The sequence below is a fragment of the Crocodylus siamensis genome, chromosome 11 (genome assembly GCF_052110815.1).
Source record: "Crocodylus siamensis isolate JL-2025a chromosome 11, ASM5211081v1, whole genome shotgun sequence".
NCBI lineage: Eukaryota > Metazoa > Chordata > Crocodylia > Crocodylidae > Crocodylus > Crocodylus siamensis.
This window is the reverse complement of record NC_143405.1, coordinates 41,679,895-41,698,145: the sequence shown is the minus strand read 5'-3', so window position 1 is coordinate 41,698,145 and position 18,251 is coordinate 41,679,895. Positions and strand designations below refer to the sequence as shown.

At 45.9% G+C, this 18,251-nt stretch overlaps 1 protein-coding gene across 5 annotated transcripts in view; it reads right to left on the bottom strand.

The window, feature by feature from the left end:
* Positions 1 to 17,887, bottom strand: part of TMEM40 (transmembrane protein 40) — a 29,638-nt gene extending 11,751 nt beyond the window's left edge. For 3 of the 5 annotated variants that reach the window (XM_090022014.1, XM_090022019.1, XM_090022018.1), the window contains exons 1-5: positions 17,744 to 17,887; positions 17,488 to 17,531; positions 8,113 to 8,169; positions 2,814 to 2,953; positions 1,657 to 1,807 (exon numbers count right to left, since the gene is read on the bottom strand). In XM_090022014.1, coding sequence (XP_089878140.1) covers positions 1,657 to 1,807; positions 2,814 to 2,953; positions 8,113 to 8,161 — 340 coding nt within the window. In that variant the 5' untranslated portion in view covers positions 8,162 to 8,169; positions 17,488 to 17,531; positions 17,744 to 17,887. Of the gene's footprint in view, positions 1 to 1,656; positions 1,808 to 2,813; positions 2,954 to 8,112; positions 8,170 to 9,364; positions 9,450 to 17,487; positions 17,532 to 17,743 lie in introns of those variants that run through there. The other 2 variants (XM_090022016.1, XM_090022017.1) reach the window with 2 other exon arrangements.
* Between the last annotated feature and the right edge of the window lie 364 nt (positions 17,888 to 18,251).

The following is an 18,251-nucleotide window of genomic DNA, read 5'->3' as shown; positions in this document are numbered from 1 at the left end:
GGCAGGGGAGCAGGGATGGCAAGTGGGGACTGCTTGCAGATGCCGCTGGCTGCATCGGTAGCAACAGGGGGGTGGGTGGCAAGTGGCAACTGCCTGCAGAAGCCAGTGGCAGCTTTGGAGGCGGCCAATCTCGGGGGGGGCACATGCCCCACTCTGCCTCCCCAACGTGTTGCCTATGTTCCAAAGAAAACCCATCCTGCCTTGGAGTGGGATATACGTCAGCATAGGCCCTTTGCATAAGGGTAGGTTTCATACTAGTTCTTTGCCTAGAAATGATGTAATATTTCAACAATGTAAGAGCCAATGTCAACACAAAGCAAGTATATACCTACTCACTGTTGAAGATGTGGATAAACCTATCAAAAATGCAGCCCTCATGTACAAAACCACAATGACTTGCTCTTGTAGATGTTTTTAGGCAGAGGAAGCCTAGTGCCTGCTGCCCTCACCCGAGGTATTTGGGGAGGGAAGGGGTGGGGGGGCTGGGACTCAGACGTGAAGATCAGTGTCTTCCAGAGTGTATTTTCCTTGTTAAATTCCCCTTGCTTCCCAAGGGTTGGGGTAAAGCAGCCTCCACAGCTTAGACAAGAGAAGGACATCCTATTGTTAAAGGAACTCAAGTCAAAATGCTGGTATGAGGAGGGTTGTTTTTCAGCCTAATCAGACAGACAGTAGGGCCTGAGAGTGATGATTTGTATTTTCATAGCACTTGGGAGTGAGCCTCAGTCATGGACCAAGACTCCATTGTGCTTTGAACTGGACAAAAAACAAGTACGAGACAGCCCTGCATCCAACAGGATACAGTTTAAGTAGCAGAGGAATCCAGGCTCATCACAGGAGTTTCTTCATCTAGAAACAGCAAGGAAAGGCTAAAGCTGTACAAAATGAACCACTTCTTTTAGCACAGGATGGAGCAGTCCCATCCAAAGGTGAAACTTTTTGCTATCTGAGTTCTTCCACATCTCGTTACAGACCAGATGAGCTCACATCTCTCCCAAACTTGCCACATTTTGAGGAAACTGCCCCTCTTCCAAGGCAAATGAGTGCAATCAAATAAGATGTTCAGATATAAAGATCAGAATTACAAAACTCAAAATTAACTGGTTCATTGATAAATGAAATGCAAGGGGCACAGTGTCACCTAACAGAACATAGCCAACACCCGAGTGTGAAAGCTTGCTAAAATGTTCAGTATGTAGCAGTACCCAATACAGGAATTCAGTTTACCATACACTAGATTAAACACAATCTAAATCAAACACATTCTTTTTGCTACAATTAATCCAATTAGAAGGGAGAAAATTGAGCAGCTGGTGTAAACTGGTGCAGCTCTACTGGCATCACCACCAATTGTTCCCTAAAAATTGATGCCTTTTTCCCAAAGAAACCCTAAAACAATACAGTCTATATCTGTCTAAAGAATTGTTATTTAAAAGGCTCCCATCACCATAGTATCTAAGCAACGCGTCTTTATAAGGAATAGCTCTCCTCACCTTATAGTCACTCACTTCTATTCACTTCCCAGCATATTTCTGGGTTTTGAAATAAACCTCAAGACCTATTGTATCTATAATAATTTTCGACAAAGCAGATCAGTTAATCCATTGTCTACCTGCTATATTTGGTCTTGAAAGAAGGCAGCCAATTAATGCTCACCATTTCCCTTGGAGCTAGGCAACTGTCTGTAGCCAGAGGGATTGTTCACTTTCAGCAGCAGGTAAAGCACAACCATTGCATTAGCTCCTTTTTTTTCTATAGCCTGTAAGGCAGCTGCACGCTGATCAGAGTCTTTGCTTCTGTTAAGGACCTGAAGGAAAGAAAAGTAAAAATCAAATGGACTGTGTAAAAAATCCAAGCACTAAGCACCCCACAGTGTCTCTGAGAGAGATACAGAGACACTTTGTTTTAAAGAAGGGGAAATTGAGGCCAAATGTCCTGTCCAAGATCAAGGGTGGGATTAGAAATCTGAAGGTGCTGGCTTCCATTTTTAATCTATGCTTCTATCACTGAACAACCAAAGGAGCAACCACTATAGCTTACTTCATTAGCATCTAACATTTATTCTGCTTTATGGTAAATTCCTGGACTGGAGAAATAAAATACAAAGTTCTTAAATGAACCTACGATCACTTTAGTAGCTTACAAGACTACCTTCACCACTCTATTCTAATGGCACTATTAGTACTTCTCACTAGAGAGAATGCAGTTGAATAGATATGAAAGAGTACAATAGCAGCCAACTTTTTAAAACAGTTAATTTCTTCACATTGTCAACAGTAAACAGAAGAGGCTATGTGTTAAGATGTGTTAATTTCTGTTTAGTACACCCATGGGTGGACCCTCAGGAACTGGAGTGGACAGGTGACTAACTTACAGAAGACTTGCTAAGAAAAAATATCATTACAGTACCTCATCAGCAGGTGGCAGGAACTATATAATGGCCTGTTTTCAAATGGCTACTCTGATATATTTCTGGACACATGATGTTAATACTAGTGTAGGTTTTCCTGTTTTTTCCCAGACTGAAGCCAGCTAGAGCAATGTAGACCTGCAAGTCATAGGTCTTTTCCCTGTTTACTCTGGTGTAAAACACACATCATGCTGGTGTAACGTGTCAGAGCCCTAACTTAAAAATAGAGGCTTGGTTATCATTTATCTGAAGGCCCCTTGTGTCACTCTGGCAGTGTAGAGGGATCTCAGCATAAATGAGAATTTGCCCCCTTCTTTTATATTTTCAAAATAGAGTGGGCAAGCATATAGAAAGACATAGTATGTCATAAAAAAATTAAAACAAGTATTTCTTAGCAACTTACATTGTTTGTTTCTTCGGTGCTCAGAATGGCTGGTATAATTGTTCCTAAACATTTTATTAATGATTTCCAGAAGGGCTGGTTTATTTTCTCACATGTTTCAAAGTAATCAGCATCAGAAGTAAAAGCTTTCTGAAAAATGCCTGGAAGAAAAACCAAACATATAGTTAATGAAGGCACATACAAGATGATCTTTTAATGAGGATTTACTGGGTACAGCTACATGAGATGCTTTAGCAGAGTTGACTAATTATAGATTTCATAGACATTAGGGATCAAAGGGGCCTCAGAAGATTGAGTCCAGCCCCCTGTCCCAGGGGCAGGAAGTCAGCTAGGGTCAAAGGATCCCAGCAAAATAAGGGTCCAAACATTTCTTAAAAGTATCCAGAGTAGGTGCTTGTACCACCTCTGGAGGGAGTCTATTCCAGGCCTTGGAGGCTCAGACAGTCTCACAGTAAAGCATCACCATCTATGCATGCGCCCTTATTAGGCCAGAGTAAACAAATTAACTCCACTGTAGGATACAGCATTGCCTGGCACAAGTACTATCTTATGGCGGAGGCCAGGGACAAACGTAGATGGTGACCAGGGCTGGCTGGGACATGACAGTGCTGTAGTGCTGGGGCTGCCTGCCAGCTAGTCCTGTACTGTACCACCCTCATGCCCCTGCCTGCCACTCCACAGCATGTTGAGCTGTGGGGAGCAGCTCTGGGCTGGCAGGCTAACCCCCTGGGGGAGTTTGTTCCACGTGTAGATGCGCCCACAGTCATGTTGTTGTGTAGATCTGATTATAGACATGGGTCTCTGCCTCATATGCTCCTTTTAATAAAGGAAGAAGCATATTATCAACTGACATGAAAGCAGCCATGCCTGCCATAACCAAATGAGATCGTTTTGTTAGTTCATGACAGAATGCTAATCCTATGGCAATGCTATTGTTTTATGGGAGCAAGCTGGGGGACAGCATCTTCCTATCTTCCTATCTTATCTGCTCTACCAAGAATATCTAAGTTCTTCACAATCTTTAATGTATTCACTCTGACTACACCATTTGACAGATCAGCAACTGAGATGTGGAGAACCTAATGGTTTTTAAAGCTATTTAGGTATAAATAGGCTTTTTAGTGAATGACCAAAAGCACAGTAACAGATGGTGTATACAACTCAAGAGGCAAATCCCAGGCAATGCCTATCTGCATCTTCAGGCACATAAAAATACCCTTTTTTTGTAAGCAACTAGAATGGAAGGCCTATAGGTTGGGGAACTGAACACTAGTCTGTAAAGGCCCAGGTTAGTGACTTAACCTTGCCATCCTTTCTCTCTCTTAAACTAGAGGCTGTAGCAGAAGTGGGGCAGGGAGCAGGAAGATCATGAATTTGCCAGTCAGGGTGTACTAGGTGACTGCATCAGCCCACCTGGAGCCTGGAAGGCCCTGAGGTTGGAGTGCTGAAGGAGCAGAGTTTCACAGAGCTGCATGAATGGCATGAGCAGTAGGTGTGATTCTGTTTTCAAGTTACTGAATGTTTAGATGCTGGGAGTCTGCCTTCTTGTTTGCAAGGAGCTGTGGCTGATGGATGATCCCAGATGGAGATCGCTATAGAAAGAGGGACAACATATTCTTCATGTTGCTCACACAGAACTGATATCTGAATCTCTTTGTGAATGGAGAACACAAAGGGGCAGTTCACATGCTGGGCCTCATGGGGTCTGTCTGCACTGCATATGTAGCCTGGATGACTACTTGTGTAGGCTTCCTGAGTGATTGAGTTGTGCTTTATATAAAAAAGTTGTATGATTGCTCAAAGCTCCATATGAAACTAGAGATATGCCTGTTGAAAGTCTCTGGGTTAGGGTCAGAGGGGAGAACAACAAGGGTGACATTGTGGTGGGTGTCTGCAATAGACCACCAGACCAGAAGGATGTGGTGGGTGAAGCTTCTTTTAACACCTAGCAGAAGTTTCCTGATCACAGGCCCTGATTCTCATGGGGAACTTCAGTCGCACAGACATCTGCTTGGGAGGGCAATACAGCAGTGCACAGGCAATTCAGGAAGTTTTTGTAGGGTATTGGGAACAACTTCCAGGTGCAAATGTTGGAGTGGTCAACTAGGAGCTGTGCTCTTCTTGACATGCTGCTCACAAACAGGGAAGAACTGGCAGGGAATGTAGTAGTGGATGGCAACTTGGGCAGCAGTGACCACGAGGTGATTGAGTTCAGGATCCTTAGGAAATGAAGGAAGAAGAGCAGCAAAGAGCACCTTGGACTTCAGAAAAGCACATTTTGACTCACTCAGGGAACTGATGGACAGGATCCCCTAGAAAGACAGTGTGAGAGGAAAAGGAATCTAGGAAAACTGGTTGTATTTTAAAGAAACCTTGTGAGGGCACAGGAACAAAGAATACAGATGTGCAGGTAGACTGTCAAGTATGGCAGAAGACTAGCTTAGCTTAGCAGGAAACTCTTCAGTGAGCTAAAACACAACAAGGAAGCTTACAAGAAGTAGAACTTGGACAAACAATTAGGGAGAAGTATAAGAATATTGCTTGGGCATGCAGGGATGAAATGGAAAAGGTCAAAGCAAAACTGGAGTTGCAGCCAGCAAGAGACATGAAGGGTAACAAGAAGGATTTCTACAAGTATGTCAGCAACAAAAGGAAGATCAGGGAAAGTGTGAGAGTCCCTTACTGAATAGGAGAGGCAACCTAGTGACAGATGATATGGAAAAGACTGAAGTACTCAATGCCTTTTTCACCTCATTTGTCACCAGCAAGGTTAGCTCCCAGGCTACTACTCCTGGCACCCCAGTTTGGAGAGGAGGTGAGCAGCCAACAGAAACCAAAGAAGAGGTTAGGGACTATTTAGGAAAGCTGGATGCGTATAAGTCCATGGGGCCGGATGTTATGCACCCAAGGATTCTGGCTGATGTGATTGTAAAGCTGCTGGCCATTATCTTTGAAAACTTGTGGGAATTGGGAGAGGTCTTGGATGATTGGAAAAGGGCAAATATAGGGTACGTCTTTAAGAAAGGGAAGAAGGAGCATCTGGGGAACTACAGACCAGTCAGCCTCATCCACATCCCTGGAAAAATCATGGAGCAGGTCCTCAAGGAATCTATTTCTAAGCACTTGGAGGAGAAAAAGGTGATTAGGAACAGTCAGTATGGATTCACCAAAGGCAAATCATGCCTGACCAATCCGATTGCCTTGTATGATGAGATGACTGGCTTTGTGGGTGCAGGAAGAGCAGTGGACATGATATACCTTGACTTTAGCAAGGGTTTTGCTACGGCCCCTCACAACATTTTCACAAGCAAGCTAAGACAGTAGGGGTTGGATGAGCGGACTGTAAGAAGGACTGAAAACTGTCTGGATCATCAGACTCAGAGGGTAGTAATCATTGACTCAGTGTCTAGTGGGCAGCCACTATCAAGTTGAGGGCCTCAGGGATCAGTTTGGGGACTGGTTTTGTTCAATATCTTCATCAACAACCTAGAAGATGAGATGGAGTGCACCCTCAGCAAGTTTGCAGATGACATTGAGCTGGGGGGAGTAGTAGATACACTGGAGAGTAGGGCACTAGAATTCAGAGAAACCTCAACAAATTGCAGAAATGGACTAAAAAAAAATCCCATGAGGCTCAATAAGGAGAAATGAAAAGTCCTGCACTTAAGATGGAACAGTCCCATGCACTGGTACAAGCTGGGGACTGACTAGCTAAGCAGCAGCTATGCAGAAAAAGACTTAGGGGTTGCAGTGGACAATAAGCTGAATGTGAGCCAACATTGTGTCCTTGTTGTGAAGAAAGCTAATGGTATGCTGGGCTGCATTAGTGGAAGCATTTCCAGCAGATTGAGGGAAGTGATAATTCCCCTCTTTTCAGCACTGTTGAAGCTACATCTGGAGTACTGTGTCCAGTTTTGGGTCCCCCACTACAGACAGGATGTAGACAAATTGGAAAGAGTCCAGCAGAGGGCAACAAAAATGATTTGGGGGCTGAGGCACATGACTTCTGAGAAGAGGCTGAGGGAACTGGGCTTATTTAGCGTAGAGAAGAGAAGACTAGGAGGGGATTTAATAACAGCCGTCAACTACCTGAAGGCTGGTTCCAAAGAGGATGGAGCTGGACTGTTCTCAGTGGCGGCAGATGAGAGAATAAGGAGCAATGGTTTCAAGTTGCAGCAAGGAAAACTTAGGTTAGATATCAGGGAAAACTTTATGATGAGAAGGATAATAAAGCACAGGAACAGGTGACCCAGAGAAGCTATAAAATCTCCACTCTTGTATGTTTTTAAGACCTAGCTAGACAAAGCATTGGCTGGGATGACCTATTTGGAGATGGTCCTGCTTGAGCAGGGGGTTGGACTATGGCCTCCTGAGATCCCTTCCAACCCTAATTTTCTATTATTCTATGGTAAATCACAGCTTGGCTTTAACCCACTACCCCAGCTGTGTTCAAAATACAACGAAACATGTGCCTTAAGGCTAGGTATGTGGTTGCTGATTTGTGTGGCCAAAAACATGTAAGAGCATGTTGTGTAGACTTCCTCTTGATGTGACAGCACACACACAGAGGCATAATCCAATGGGTGGGAGGAGGGCAAAGATGATTTTAAGTCATCTTTGGGGTCCTGAAATTCTGTGTTGAAACAAACCCCAAAATAATGTAGGCAGTTCAGTGAGGATCACGGCAACCCAGAGACAGACAATATAGCTCAAGCTTCATCATAGCATTACCCTCTACTTGGGGCTTGTTAGTAGCTCTGTGGCATCCCCTGTGAGAAGGACATGCTCCTTCAGACAACGCAGGGGGACAGTTTACACCAGGGGTTTGGCAACCCAAGCACGGGCGCCAGAGCATGACACATGAAGGCATTTTGCTTGGCATGCATGCTTGGGGGTGAACAACAGGGAAGGGACCAGAGTACTACTGAATTGGGTCCCTCATGGCTCCCCAGCCATCTGCCTGGGGCACACCAACATCTTACAAGTTGAGATTTTGGGTGTTTTTGGCACTGCCCAAAAACGTTGATGATCCCTGGCTTACACTGTTGCAGTGCAGATGCTAAGACAAATCCCTCCCAACTGTTTTAGTGCTAACCCAGAGAGCTAAAAAAACAAGAGAAACCAAAATAAATCCAGAAGACAGCCTCACTTGCTCACGTGCCTGCTGCCTGAGCCTTATACATTTTACAGATGGGAATTAAGCACATTTTCAGAGGAAATAAGTTCCACACTAGCAGGGACTAACACAGCAAAACGTGTCATATGGATGGGAGTTTCCCCATGTTTCTGGTTACATTACCCTGTTGCTCACTGGTGAGAACTGGCAGTGCAAAGTCAGAGCTGTCCATTACTGGGTCTGTAAACATAGAAACAGAAGGTCTAAATCAGTTTGAGTTCTTTATACTCCCACAATGTACCTAGCTTTCCACTAGGGAGGCTACATATCTTTACAGTACTTAACCTTTTGAGGACACCCGGGTACAGCAATAGAAGTTTCACAGCACAATTAATTTAATTTCCTAGAACCAATGTGTGAAGTCATTGAGGAAAACCCTCCTGCAAGTTTCACCTGACGGATGCCTGCAGGACTGACCAATGGTTACGAAAGATCAAGGGGACTGTTCATTATGAGTAAAACAATAGGAAGTCTCACTCCTTCACATACATATTTTTTGCCGTTGTAATAGTACCTAATTACCTAGCTGTTGCAGAGTGAGTAATTGTAATGTAATTGCTCGTTCAGGAAATAGCATGATCTTCCTTTATTTGTAACATTCATTGTTCCTTGAAATATTCAGATCAAAGAGGATAATGAAAATGATATGAATATTAGATGAGCAAAGTTAAGAATATCTGTTGCACAGGAGATCCTGACATTTCCACATTTGTCTTATCACCAGTCGGAATAAAAAGTTGCATTTTCAACAGTCCTTTCCAGGGTGAAGATTCTGAAATGTTGACACTAAAATGCCAAAGTATTTCATTTTGGCCTTCTCAAAAAGTAAAATCTTTTTGGTTTCTTACTAAATTTTACTTTTGAGTAAATTCCATTTAAACATACTAAACTCCATTTTATTATTGTAACACATTGCCTATGGGATCTGTAGTTCAGGAATCTGATGCTTACGTTATTCCATGTGAACTAGGCTTTCTGGCTGAACTACATGTCCGATGAGATAGGTTAGTCTGAGGCAAATCCATATTACCTTTTGGGAGATGTAATCTTCTCAAGAGCCCAAACTATACAACAGAAAATAGGGCCTGAACTACAACCCTTATAAAGAAGTCAGGTTGCGTGGGGTGGTCCTTAGAAACTAACTGATTCAGAGAGGCATGAGCTTTCACAGGCAACAGCCTAAGGTGTCATCTTGTCCTACTATCTTTAGACTAACACAGCTAATCACCTCTCAACCTCATAACGTAATACAATGATAGAAACAAGCTGTGGAAAACTTTGTTAAACTCATTTGAAATACTTAATTCAGCCTAAGAAAACAAAATACTCTGATCTGATTTAAATATCTGAAGTAAAGTATTTAATTTTTATTTACCTGGTGGAAAAATTGATATCCTTTGGCAAAATCAATTCAGTGAAGAATTCTCAGCTAGCTCTGCTTAATGTGCTGAGAATGCTACTGTCAAAGACAAGAGATTAAATCTTATCGATATTGAAATAAACTAGCATTTAACTGTCCAGATCCTTAAAAAAAAGAATTTATTAAGAATCATAGGATCATAGGGACCTTACAAGGTCATCTAGTTCAGCCTCCTGCTCAAGGCAGAATCATCCCTGGCTAACTATCCCAGCCAAGTATCTGTCCAACCTGCTCTTGAAAATTTCCAGGCACGGAAATTTCACAGCTTCTGTAGGTAGCCTGCTCCAATGCTTGTTTACACTCATAGTCAGGAAGTTCCTCCTCATCTCCAACTTAAATTTCCTTTGCTGCAGCTTGAGTCTATTGCTTCTAGTCCTGTTGCCTACAGCCACGAAAAAGCCCATCTCCATCCTCCCTTTAATAGCCCTTGGGTATTTGAAGACTGTTATGACATGTCCACTCTGTTTTCTCTTCTCCAGAGTAAATATCCCTAGCACTTTCAGCCTTTCCTCGTAAATCATGCTTTCCAGGCCTCTAATAATTTTTGTTGCTCTCTGCTGGACTCTTTCCTATCTGTCTGAATCCTTCTTGAAGTCTGGGGCCCAACACTGGACACAGTCGTCCAGGTGAGGCCTCACCTATGCTGAACAGAGAGGAAGGATCACTTTCCTTGATTTGCAAGTGACACTCCTGTCAATAGAGCAAAGTATACTGCTGTTCTTTTTGGCTAGGTACAGACATTACACACAAACCAGTTTAAGTGATCAGAAACTGGTTTAAACCTGTAACAGAACAGATGTTCAACGCACATAAACCAGTTTCAAAATGGCCCAAACGGGTTTGAAATAAACCTGGTTCAATGCAGTATCAGACTTAACTGATTTGGCTCAAACTGGTTTACACAATGTCTGTCCCACACCTCTTTCTAGTTTAAGATAAACCAGACTCCCCCAGCATCCCAGCATGCTCTCTGGGCTCGGTGGGGCTCTCTGCTCCACAGCAGGGCTGACCCCTGCCTTCTGCTCTCTAGCCAGAGCAGGGCTCCCCCCCCCACAGCAAAGACAGTGGCTGGCACGGCCTGTTAAGGCAAAGTGGGCAGGGAGGGGGTTAATTCTTCCCTCCTTCCCCTCTTCCCCCACTGCAGCTGGGGTCAGCCTGTCTGCTGAGGAGGGGAGGGGGCTGCAGCAGTGGCCCCTGGGCCGCAGGGAAGGGACAGAGGCAGGAATTAACCCATCTCCCTGCCCTGTTCACCTTAACGGGGCCATGCTGGTTTGGTTGTCCTGCGGGGGTGGGGGGGCTCTGTTCTGTGCTGGGGGGACTCTTCCTCCTCCTCCTCCTCCTCCTCTCAGGGTGGGGAGGGGGACTCTGTGAGGTGCTGAATGAGGGCTCTTCCTCCTCTTCCCCTTTTTCCCAGCTGCCGCAGGGCTGGGAGGGGGGGGCTCCATGTGATGCTGCCCGGCCCCAGAAGGGGTTGAGGGGGCAGGAGCAGGCTCTGTACCATGCTGGGGGGAAATCTTCCCCCTTCTCCTTCTCTCTGCAGAGGGGCAGCAGGAGTGTGGAGCTCAGCTGGCAGGGTGTGGGTGTGTGGGGTGGTGAGAAAGGATGGGGAGTGTAGTGCAGGACTTCCCCTCCACGAGTGCAGAGCTGAAGGCATAGCACAGAGCTGTGATAAAGGCAGCCAGCACAATGCTGGGGGTGAGGAGAGCAGTCTGCCTAGCTGCTCCATGCTGTGCGCCTGCAGCTCTGCACTCACACAGGGGAAACCCCATGCTGGACTCCTCTGCAAAGCAGGGTCAGGGCTCCCTCCACTCCCAGCACAGTGAAAGGTGCACAGTAGGGAGCAGGGGAAGCAGCTGGCTCCAGTGCAGGGCTTCCCCCGCTGTGCCTGCTGGAGCTGCAGGTTCAGGGATAAGGCAGGCTCCACTCCCTCCCCCCACACAGCGCTGGCTGGAGCCGTGCCTGCACTGGACACGAGCACCCTGACCTCCTCATCTGCTGCTGCTGCCAGGCAGTGCGGGCTACATGCCATGGGGGTCATGTGTGGGGGTCCCTACACCCCCCACCTCAGACCCCACACACCCACACCCTACCCAGCTGAGCTCCATGATCCTGCTGCCCCTCTGGGAGGAGGAGGGGGAAGAGTTCGCCCCAGCATGGAACAGAGCTTCCCCCTGCCCTGGGAGGGGAGGAGTGGGGGAAAGAGTCCCCTTGGGCTGGGCAACATCCTATACAGCCCTACGTCCCCACCCCACAGCAATGGGGGAGAAGCAGGGGGAAGAGGCACCCTCAGGGGCCAGGAAGCCTCACAGAGCTCCCCACCCCACCCCACTGCAGGGGGGGAGGAGGAGGGAGAAGAGCCCCCGCCCAGCACCAAACAGGGACCTCCCAGCCCCACAGTGGTGGGGAAGAGAGGGGAGGAGGAAGAGTTCCCCCTGGTGCTGAGGAGGAGGAAGAGTCCCTCCCATGCCTCCCCCACCTCAGTTTCCCTGTGAAAGGGAGGGCTGCTCTAATGAACACTGTGTGCCCCCAGAGGTTAGGGAGGCACGGCTACTGCCCACAGGTGTCGGCGGCAGGGGCATGGAAGTGGCAAGTGAGCAGCTCCCACAGGCAGCCACAGCAGGGTGGGGATTGGTGAGCAGCAGTTGGCAATGGCAGTGGCAGCAGTGGCCAGAGGTGATTGGGGACCACCTGCAGATGCTCCCGGCGGTGTCCACGGCAAGTGGTGGGGTGAGTGACGACCACCTGCAGGCACCACTAGCAGTGTTGGCAGTGCTTTTTGCCTGGGATGCACTGCCAAACTCAAGGGGTGCATGTGCACCCTGCGTGCATGCCCTACGCATCAATGGCTGCTCTGGCACCCTGGGGCTTCTGACTTGAGCCACTGCAGGCATGTGCTGAACATCTATCCACTTGCAAACCAATTCACTCTGCAGGTTAGACTAACTTGCAAAGACTGAATCAATTCAGGCTCACACTTTTTGAATGTCTGTCTCTAGCCTTTTGCAACAAGAGCACACTGTTGGCTCCTATTCAGCTTAACTGTTTCCTGTAAACCCCAGGTCCTTTTCTGCGGTACTGCAGCCTAGCCAGACATTCCCCAGCCTGTATATATGCATACAGTTATTCCATCCTGAGTGCAGGATTTTGCAGTTGACCTTGTTGAATTTCATCTGGCTGACTGTAGACCATTAGTCCAGGCTGTCCAGGTCATTCTGGATCTTGGCCCTAAACTTTAGAGCAAGGGTGCTCAACTCCTGGCCTATGGGCCAAATCTGGCCCACGGAGCCGTAGCATTCAGCTTGCAGGGCTACCCACGGGTCATGATGTTTGGCAGCGGGGAAGCCATGGCAATTAATACTGCCACCCCTCCCATTCTGACTAATTCCCAAGCCTCACATGGCAGGATTGAGGCTGAGCCATGCCCCCTCCCTCCCATGTAGCTGGGCTGGGCCTGGGCCACGTCTCCTCCCCCTGCATGCCTGCGTTGGGGCCAAGCTGTCCCACAGCCCTCTTCTCATGGCCAGATAGGGCTCCGCCATGCCCACCAGATTGGGTCCACTATTTGTATCTGGCCCAAGGACAGACTTGGCCCTGCCTATCCCACCCACAGAGCAAAAAGGTTGAGCATCACTGCTCTAGTGTGTCAGCCCTCTGAAATATCTGAAAATTTGTCCTTTCCTTGGAACCAGAGTACAGGGTTATATTTTTATCCTATTTTCTGGGTTCTTTGTTTTCCCTAGATTAATGTAAAAGGCATTGGGGGTCATGAAGCCCTCAGTTTCAATTCCTAATTAGCCATTGGTTCACTTTTTAGCTTTGGTCAAATAATCTCTTTAACTTTGTTTAGGGGCTAAGTCTGAAACACTACTGAGGTATCTCATGGACGTGTTACGAGAAATACTTTAAGTTATTCCCTCCCCCCCATGCAGGAACAGTTCTGTCAGCTTGCAGGGCTACCCATGGATCATGAAGGGGATGATACTGTCAACATTTACTATAGTACAGAGAAGGCAGGACAAGCATTTCTCATTTGTTTTAGGGTTACAATGGCTACAGGCAAAATATTCACAGATTCATAGATGCTAGGGTCGGAAGGAACCTCATCAGACCATTGAGTCTGACCCCCAGTCCTGGGCAGGAAAGAGTGCTAGGGTCAGATGACCCCAGCCAGATGCCTATCCAGCTTTCTTTTGAAGACTCCCAAGGTAGGGGAGAGCACCACTTCCCTTGGGAGCCCATTCCAGATTCTGGCCACCCTTACCTTGAAGAAGTTTTTCCTGATGTGCAGCCTAAATCTGCTCTCTGTCAGGTTATGACCGTTGTTCCTTGTTACCCCAGGAAGGGCCCTGGTGAACAGAGCATCTCTGATTTCTTGCTGCACCTCCCTAATGAATTTGTAGGTGGCCACAAGATTACCTCTCAGCCTTCTCTTGCGGAGGCTGAGGAGATTCAGGTCCCCTAGTCTGTTTTCATAGGGCTTGACCTGCAAACCCTTAACCATTTGAGTGGCCCTTCTCTGGACCCTCTCTAGGCTATCTACATCCTTCTTAAAGTACAGCAACCAAAATTTGATGCAGTACTCCAACTGCAGTCTGACCAATGCCACATAGAAGGGACGTATACTCTCCTTGGATTTCTTCATCATGCACCTGCTAATGCATGATAAAGTGCAATTAGCTTTGCTTATGATTTTGTCACACTGACAACTCATGTTCATCTTGCAGTCCACTATGACTTGGAGATCCCTTTCTACTTCTGGGCTGCTGAGAGGGTCATTCCCCAACCAGTAGGTGTGCTGGATATTTTATGCCTTAGGTGCAGCACTCTGCATTTGTCCTTGTTGAACTGCATCCTATTGTGTTCAGCCCACGTTTCCAACCTGTCCAGGTCCATCGGCAGTTGTTCCCTACCCTCTGGTGTGTTCACTTCACCACACAATTTAGTGTCATCCACAAACTTGGACAGACTACACCTCACTCACACATCCAAGTTGCTGATGAGTGAATATGGAGCCTTGAACTTGGGCCCGGGCAGGTAAGTATTTTCACTTCACATTGTGACATCAATATTTAATTACAGTTCCCCAGTGATTTCAACACTGACACTTTCAGGAGCACTAGATTAGATAACAGCTAATCAACACATGCAGTCATTAATGTTTGAAATTAAAATAATGTTTTATGTACACAGGACTTGACTCCTTGCTTACAGCCAAGTGAATCAGGAGTGGGTGGAGAGACACTACAGTGAGACTAGTAAAAGAAGTATCAGGACTGGTATTTCTACAGCACTATGCTTTTAACATTCTTGTAACCTGGAATACTTTTCCTTTAAAGTAATCTCGTTTCTCTGGGGGGATATGTACCAGTCAGAATTGGATGCTATCTGCAGCTTTGAAAGCCTTAGGGCTAAAGGAATGAACTTAGTTGAAATAACCATGTTTCTATTCTGCCTGTGAGTTTGAAATTGCATACAGTGAGCAATACAAACAGTTAATTCATTATTGATGACTGACTGAATTCTGTACAACATTCACGGGCCATATTCTCTATCCTGCAAGGTTAGAGTCTGAAAGGAAGGCAGGAAGGTTTTGAACCCATGTATAAATCCTAGCAAACACAGAGGGCCAGGTTCACCCATAAGCTTATCTGCTTTGTGGCACTCCTGTAATGCAAAACAGCCATAACTCTTCATTTATGGCTGCTTGGTGGCATCTGAGAGGCACAAGGCAGCCAATGTGTATTAGTAAATCCATCTCATAGTGTAGAAATGGGACAGTATATACAACTTTAAAAGCAGAGGGGGCATCCTCAGCCTCCTTAGCTGTCAAGAGTTGATTTACCTTCACCCTTCCTTCATTTGTAGGCCTCGATAAGTGAACTGCTTCATTGTGGCTGATATGTTGGGGAGCTAACATGAAATACGTTTCTGGGACTGCTCCCTGTCAAAGGTATAGTGATGTATTCGCTGGGATTTCAGAACAGGAGCTTTAAAAGAACAGCACTGTGTCCCACCGTATTACACATGCCAGGGGAAGAGCTGAAGAGAGGGAAGGATGTGTTGTGGGTTCCCTTGACACACTCCTTAAAAAGCCTTTGGTTTAAGGCTGGGATTTTCGAAGGAGTTGAAGGGAGCTAGGCACTGAGCATCTGTGGGATTTGGGCAGATGACTCTTGGGCTTTGAAACAGCAACCAAAAGAGAGACATAACAGCCAGGGCCAGCCCACAAATTTTTGGGGCCCTCTGCCCCGAAGAAGCTGCTGCTGGCAGCACCGGGGTATGGACAGGCTGGTAAGCAGTTGGACGTGAAGCCAGTGGCAGCAGGGAGTGGAGAGGTGAGTGGCCACAGGTTTCACAGTATAGGATGGGCCAGCCCTGATAACAGGCGGACTGTACCCTGGGCAGTGGTGCAGCATAGTGTAGGAGTAGCAGTTTGCTGCTGCAGGGAAGGGGAAAGATATCTCCACCTTTTTTGCTGCTGATACACGTTGAGTATTCGAAAAACACCTATTCGGTGGCCAAAAAGGAGGTGACGTCTGCCTCACTGCAGCAGTGAACCTCTGCCTGCTGCCCCTACATTGTAGACTGTCACTGCTGCTCTGCTCTGCCCTCCCTGCTGCTGGAGCCACAGACAAAGCCACTTCAGGGAAGATGTAAGGTGCTTGTGTGGAGAAGGAAGAGGAGATAGGAGAGTGAGGAGCTCCCTCCCCCTTGTAGGCAGCACCCAGGCCTCTTGCCTCACACACCACCCATCATAACATAACAGCCTAAGCAAATGAAGACTACCTACATGCACCAATAATTATCCAAGTGATCTACATAATTTTCTACTGTACATGTTTGAAAGTCCTCTTAATAAATAATGACAAACTGATGGTAATGTACATTTCAACTGTGACATTTGTTCACTGGGGAATGACATGAATGATAGGCCTGCACTATCTTTCCCTGGAGTAAATCAGAATGTTATTGCAGCAAAGGCTTTCTTAAAATTATCTTAGAGTAACACTTGTGTGAATCAAACCTCTTATCTCATGTTAGTTTGTTCTAGGGCAGATGCAAACAGCTGTTTGAGGAAGGCATTTGCAGACTGTTTTTGTTTTAAAGGTGCGAGTTTTCCGTGAAATAGTTCATTTGCCAAAGCAACACAGGTTTTGTTTCAGCCAAACACAGGGAGGAAAGTCAGAAAATTCTAAATGTCTTGTTCTGATAGTTTCAAAAGTAACATTTTGACTTCGTATTTTGGGACCACGTGTGGCTGATTTAAATCAATATATGAAAAATGACCACTTGTACCTGGCTCTTAAAAACGATCAAACAAAAACCCCAACTAAAATAAATGAACCAGCCAGTTCCAGGTTGAAGGGAATGTTTTGTTCAACCCAAAATTCAATCTGGCCAGTGCAGGGGAAATGGCTTCAGCATGAAAACTGAAACAATTCCATTTCAGGACTCCTGAAATTAATTATTTTTATCTACTATTTTGGCTTTAATACCACAGCAAAAAACTTGTGACTCTTACAGATATACATAAACCATATAAAACCCAGGAATGATGGTAAATGTTTTTGAGTGCCAGCAACCCTAGCTATTAGCTATCTGTTTACAGGTGAACAAATACAGAGCACTCCTGTAGCAGTCTGCATACATCATCTTTTTTTGCATTGTATTTGTCTGAACTGTTGCTTTAAAAAGTCTAGAGAAAAAGTTTGTTTTAAATTAAGTAGATTTACCACAACCCATAAGAGATCATATTTACAACCTGAATGAAGCTAAGGTAAGGAACAGGCCTTTCACATTATACTTCTTCAGAAACATTGTGTCTTTGCAACAAGGAATAATTTAAAATAAAATATTCGAAGGATTCAGCTGATGAGACCAAAAGAACCAGCCCAATCCTTCTACCACTGTCTTATAAACCACAAATATTGCTGCTAAAGTAATTGCATTTTTAGAAGGTAATAAATAACCACAGGGTTCATATATCACAACCAGAAAAGTGCGTAACATCTGAAGAAAAGATCAGACCCAAAGACTCTATAATAATGTAACATGTTCTCTGCATAAGTGGCATTTACCTTCTCTTCCACTGGCACAGCTGCTTCAAAAATGAACAACCATCCTGTTGGAAAAGCAGGGAAGTGAGTGGGACAGAACAGGCAATGACAAGGTATCTGAGTGCATAAATCATGTGTCCTGTGCTGGTTGGATCATGGCAAGCCTTCATAGCCGCAACATTATTTACAAGTGGTTCAGCTCCCCCAGGCTGCCTGACTCACAGCAGAAGAAATTTCTTCCTCATATCTGAGTTAGCTCCTTATACTGAAGTTTTACCTCAAACAGAGCAGTCAGGTTGAAAGTTTCAGATGCAATCCGTCCTAGGGTCTTCTTATTCCATGGGAAGCTCCTGCGGTGCTCTGGGACCCTCGTTCAGCCAGACACGAATACAGAGCAACTTGCGGAGGAAGCAGCGTGAGATTGTTGTTTCCCTCATGGCCATTGTGATGCAATCTGAATTTTAGTTGAGCAACTTAAGCTACGAGGGAATCGTTGCCTTTGTGCAAGGAAGAAGGAGAGGAAGTTTACAAACCACCAGCCTGCAGTTAATGAGATAATGAATAGGAAATAACCAGGGATCTGGGTTTTCTGTTTCCCATGGAAAAATGGAATAAACCGCAAATTTTACCTTTTACCAGAGGCAACCGTGGATTTCTCATTTTACTGCAGAAACCTGCAGGTTTTGCCGTTTTGTGAGAAGCCCCCTGCAGGCTGGCAGAGTTCTGGCCTGCTGGGGGCTGGGAGGGAGAGGGGGAGGGCTCAGGCAGGGGCATCATGTGCATTT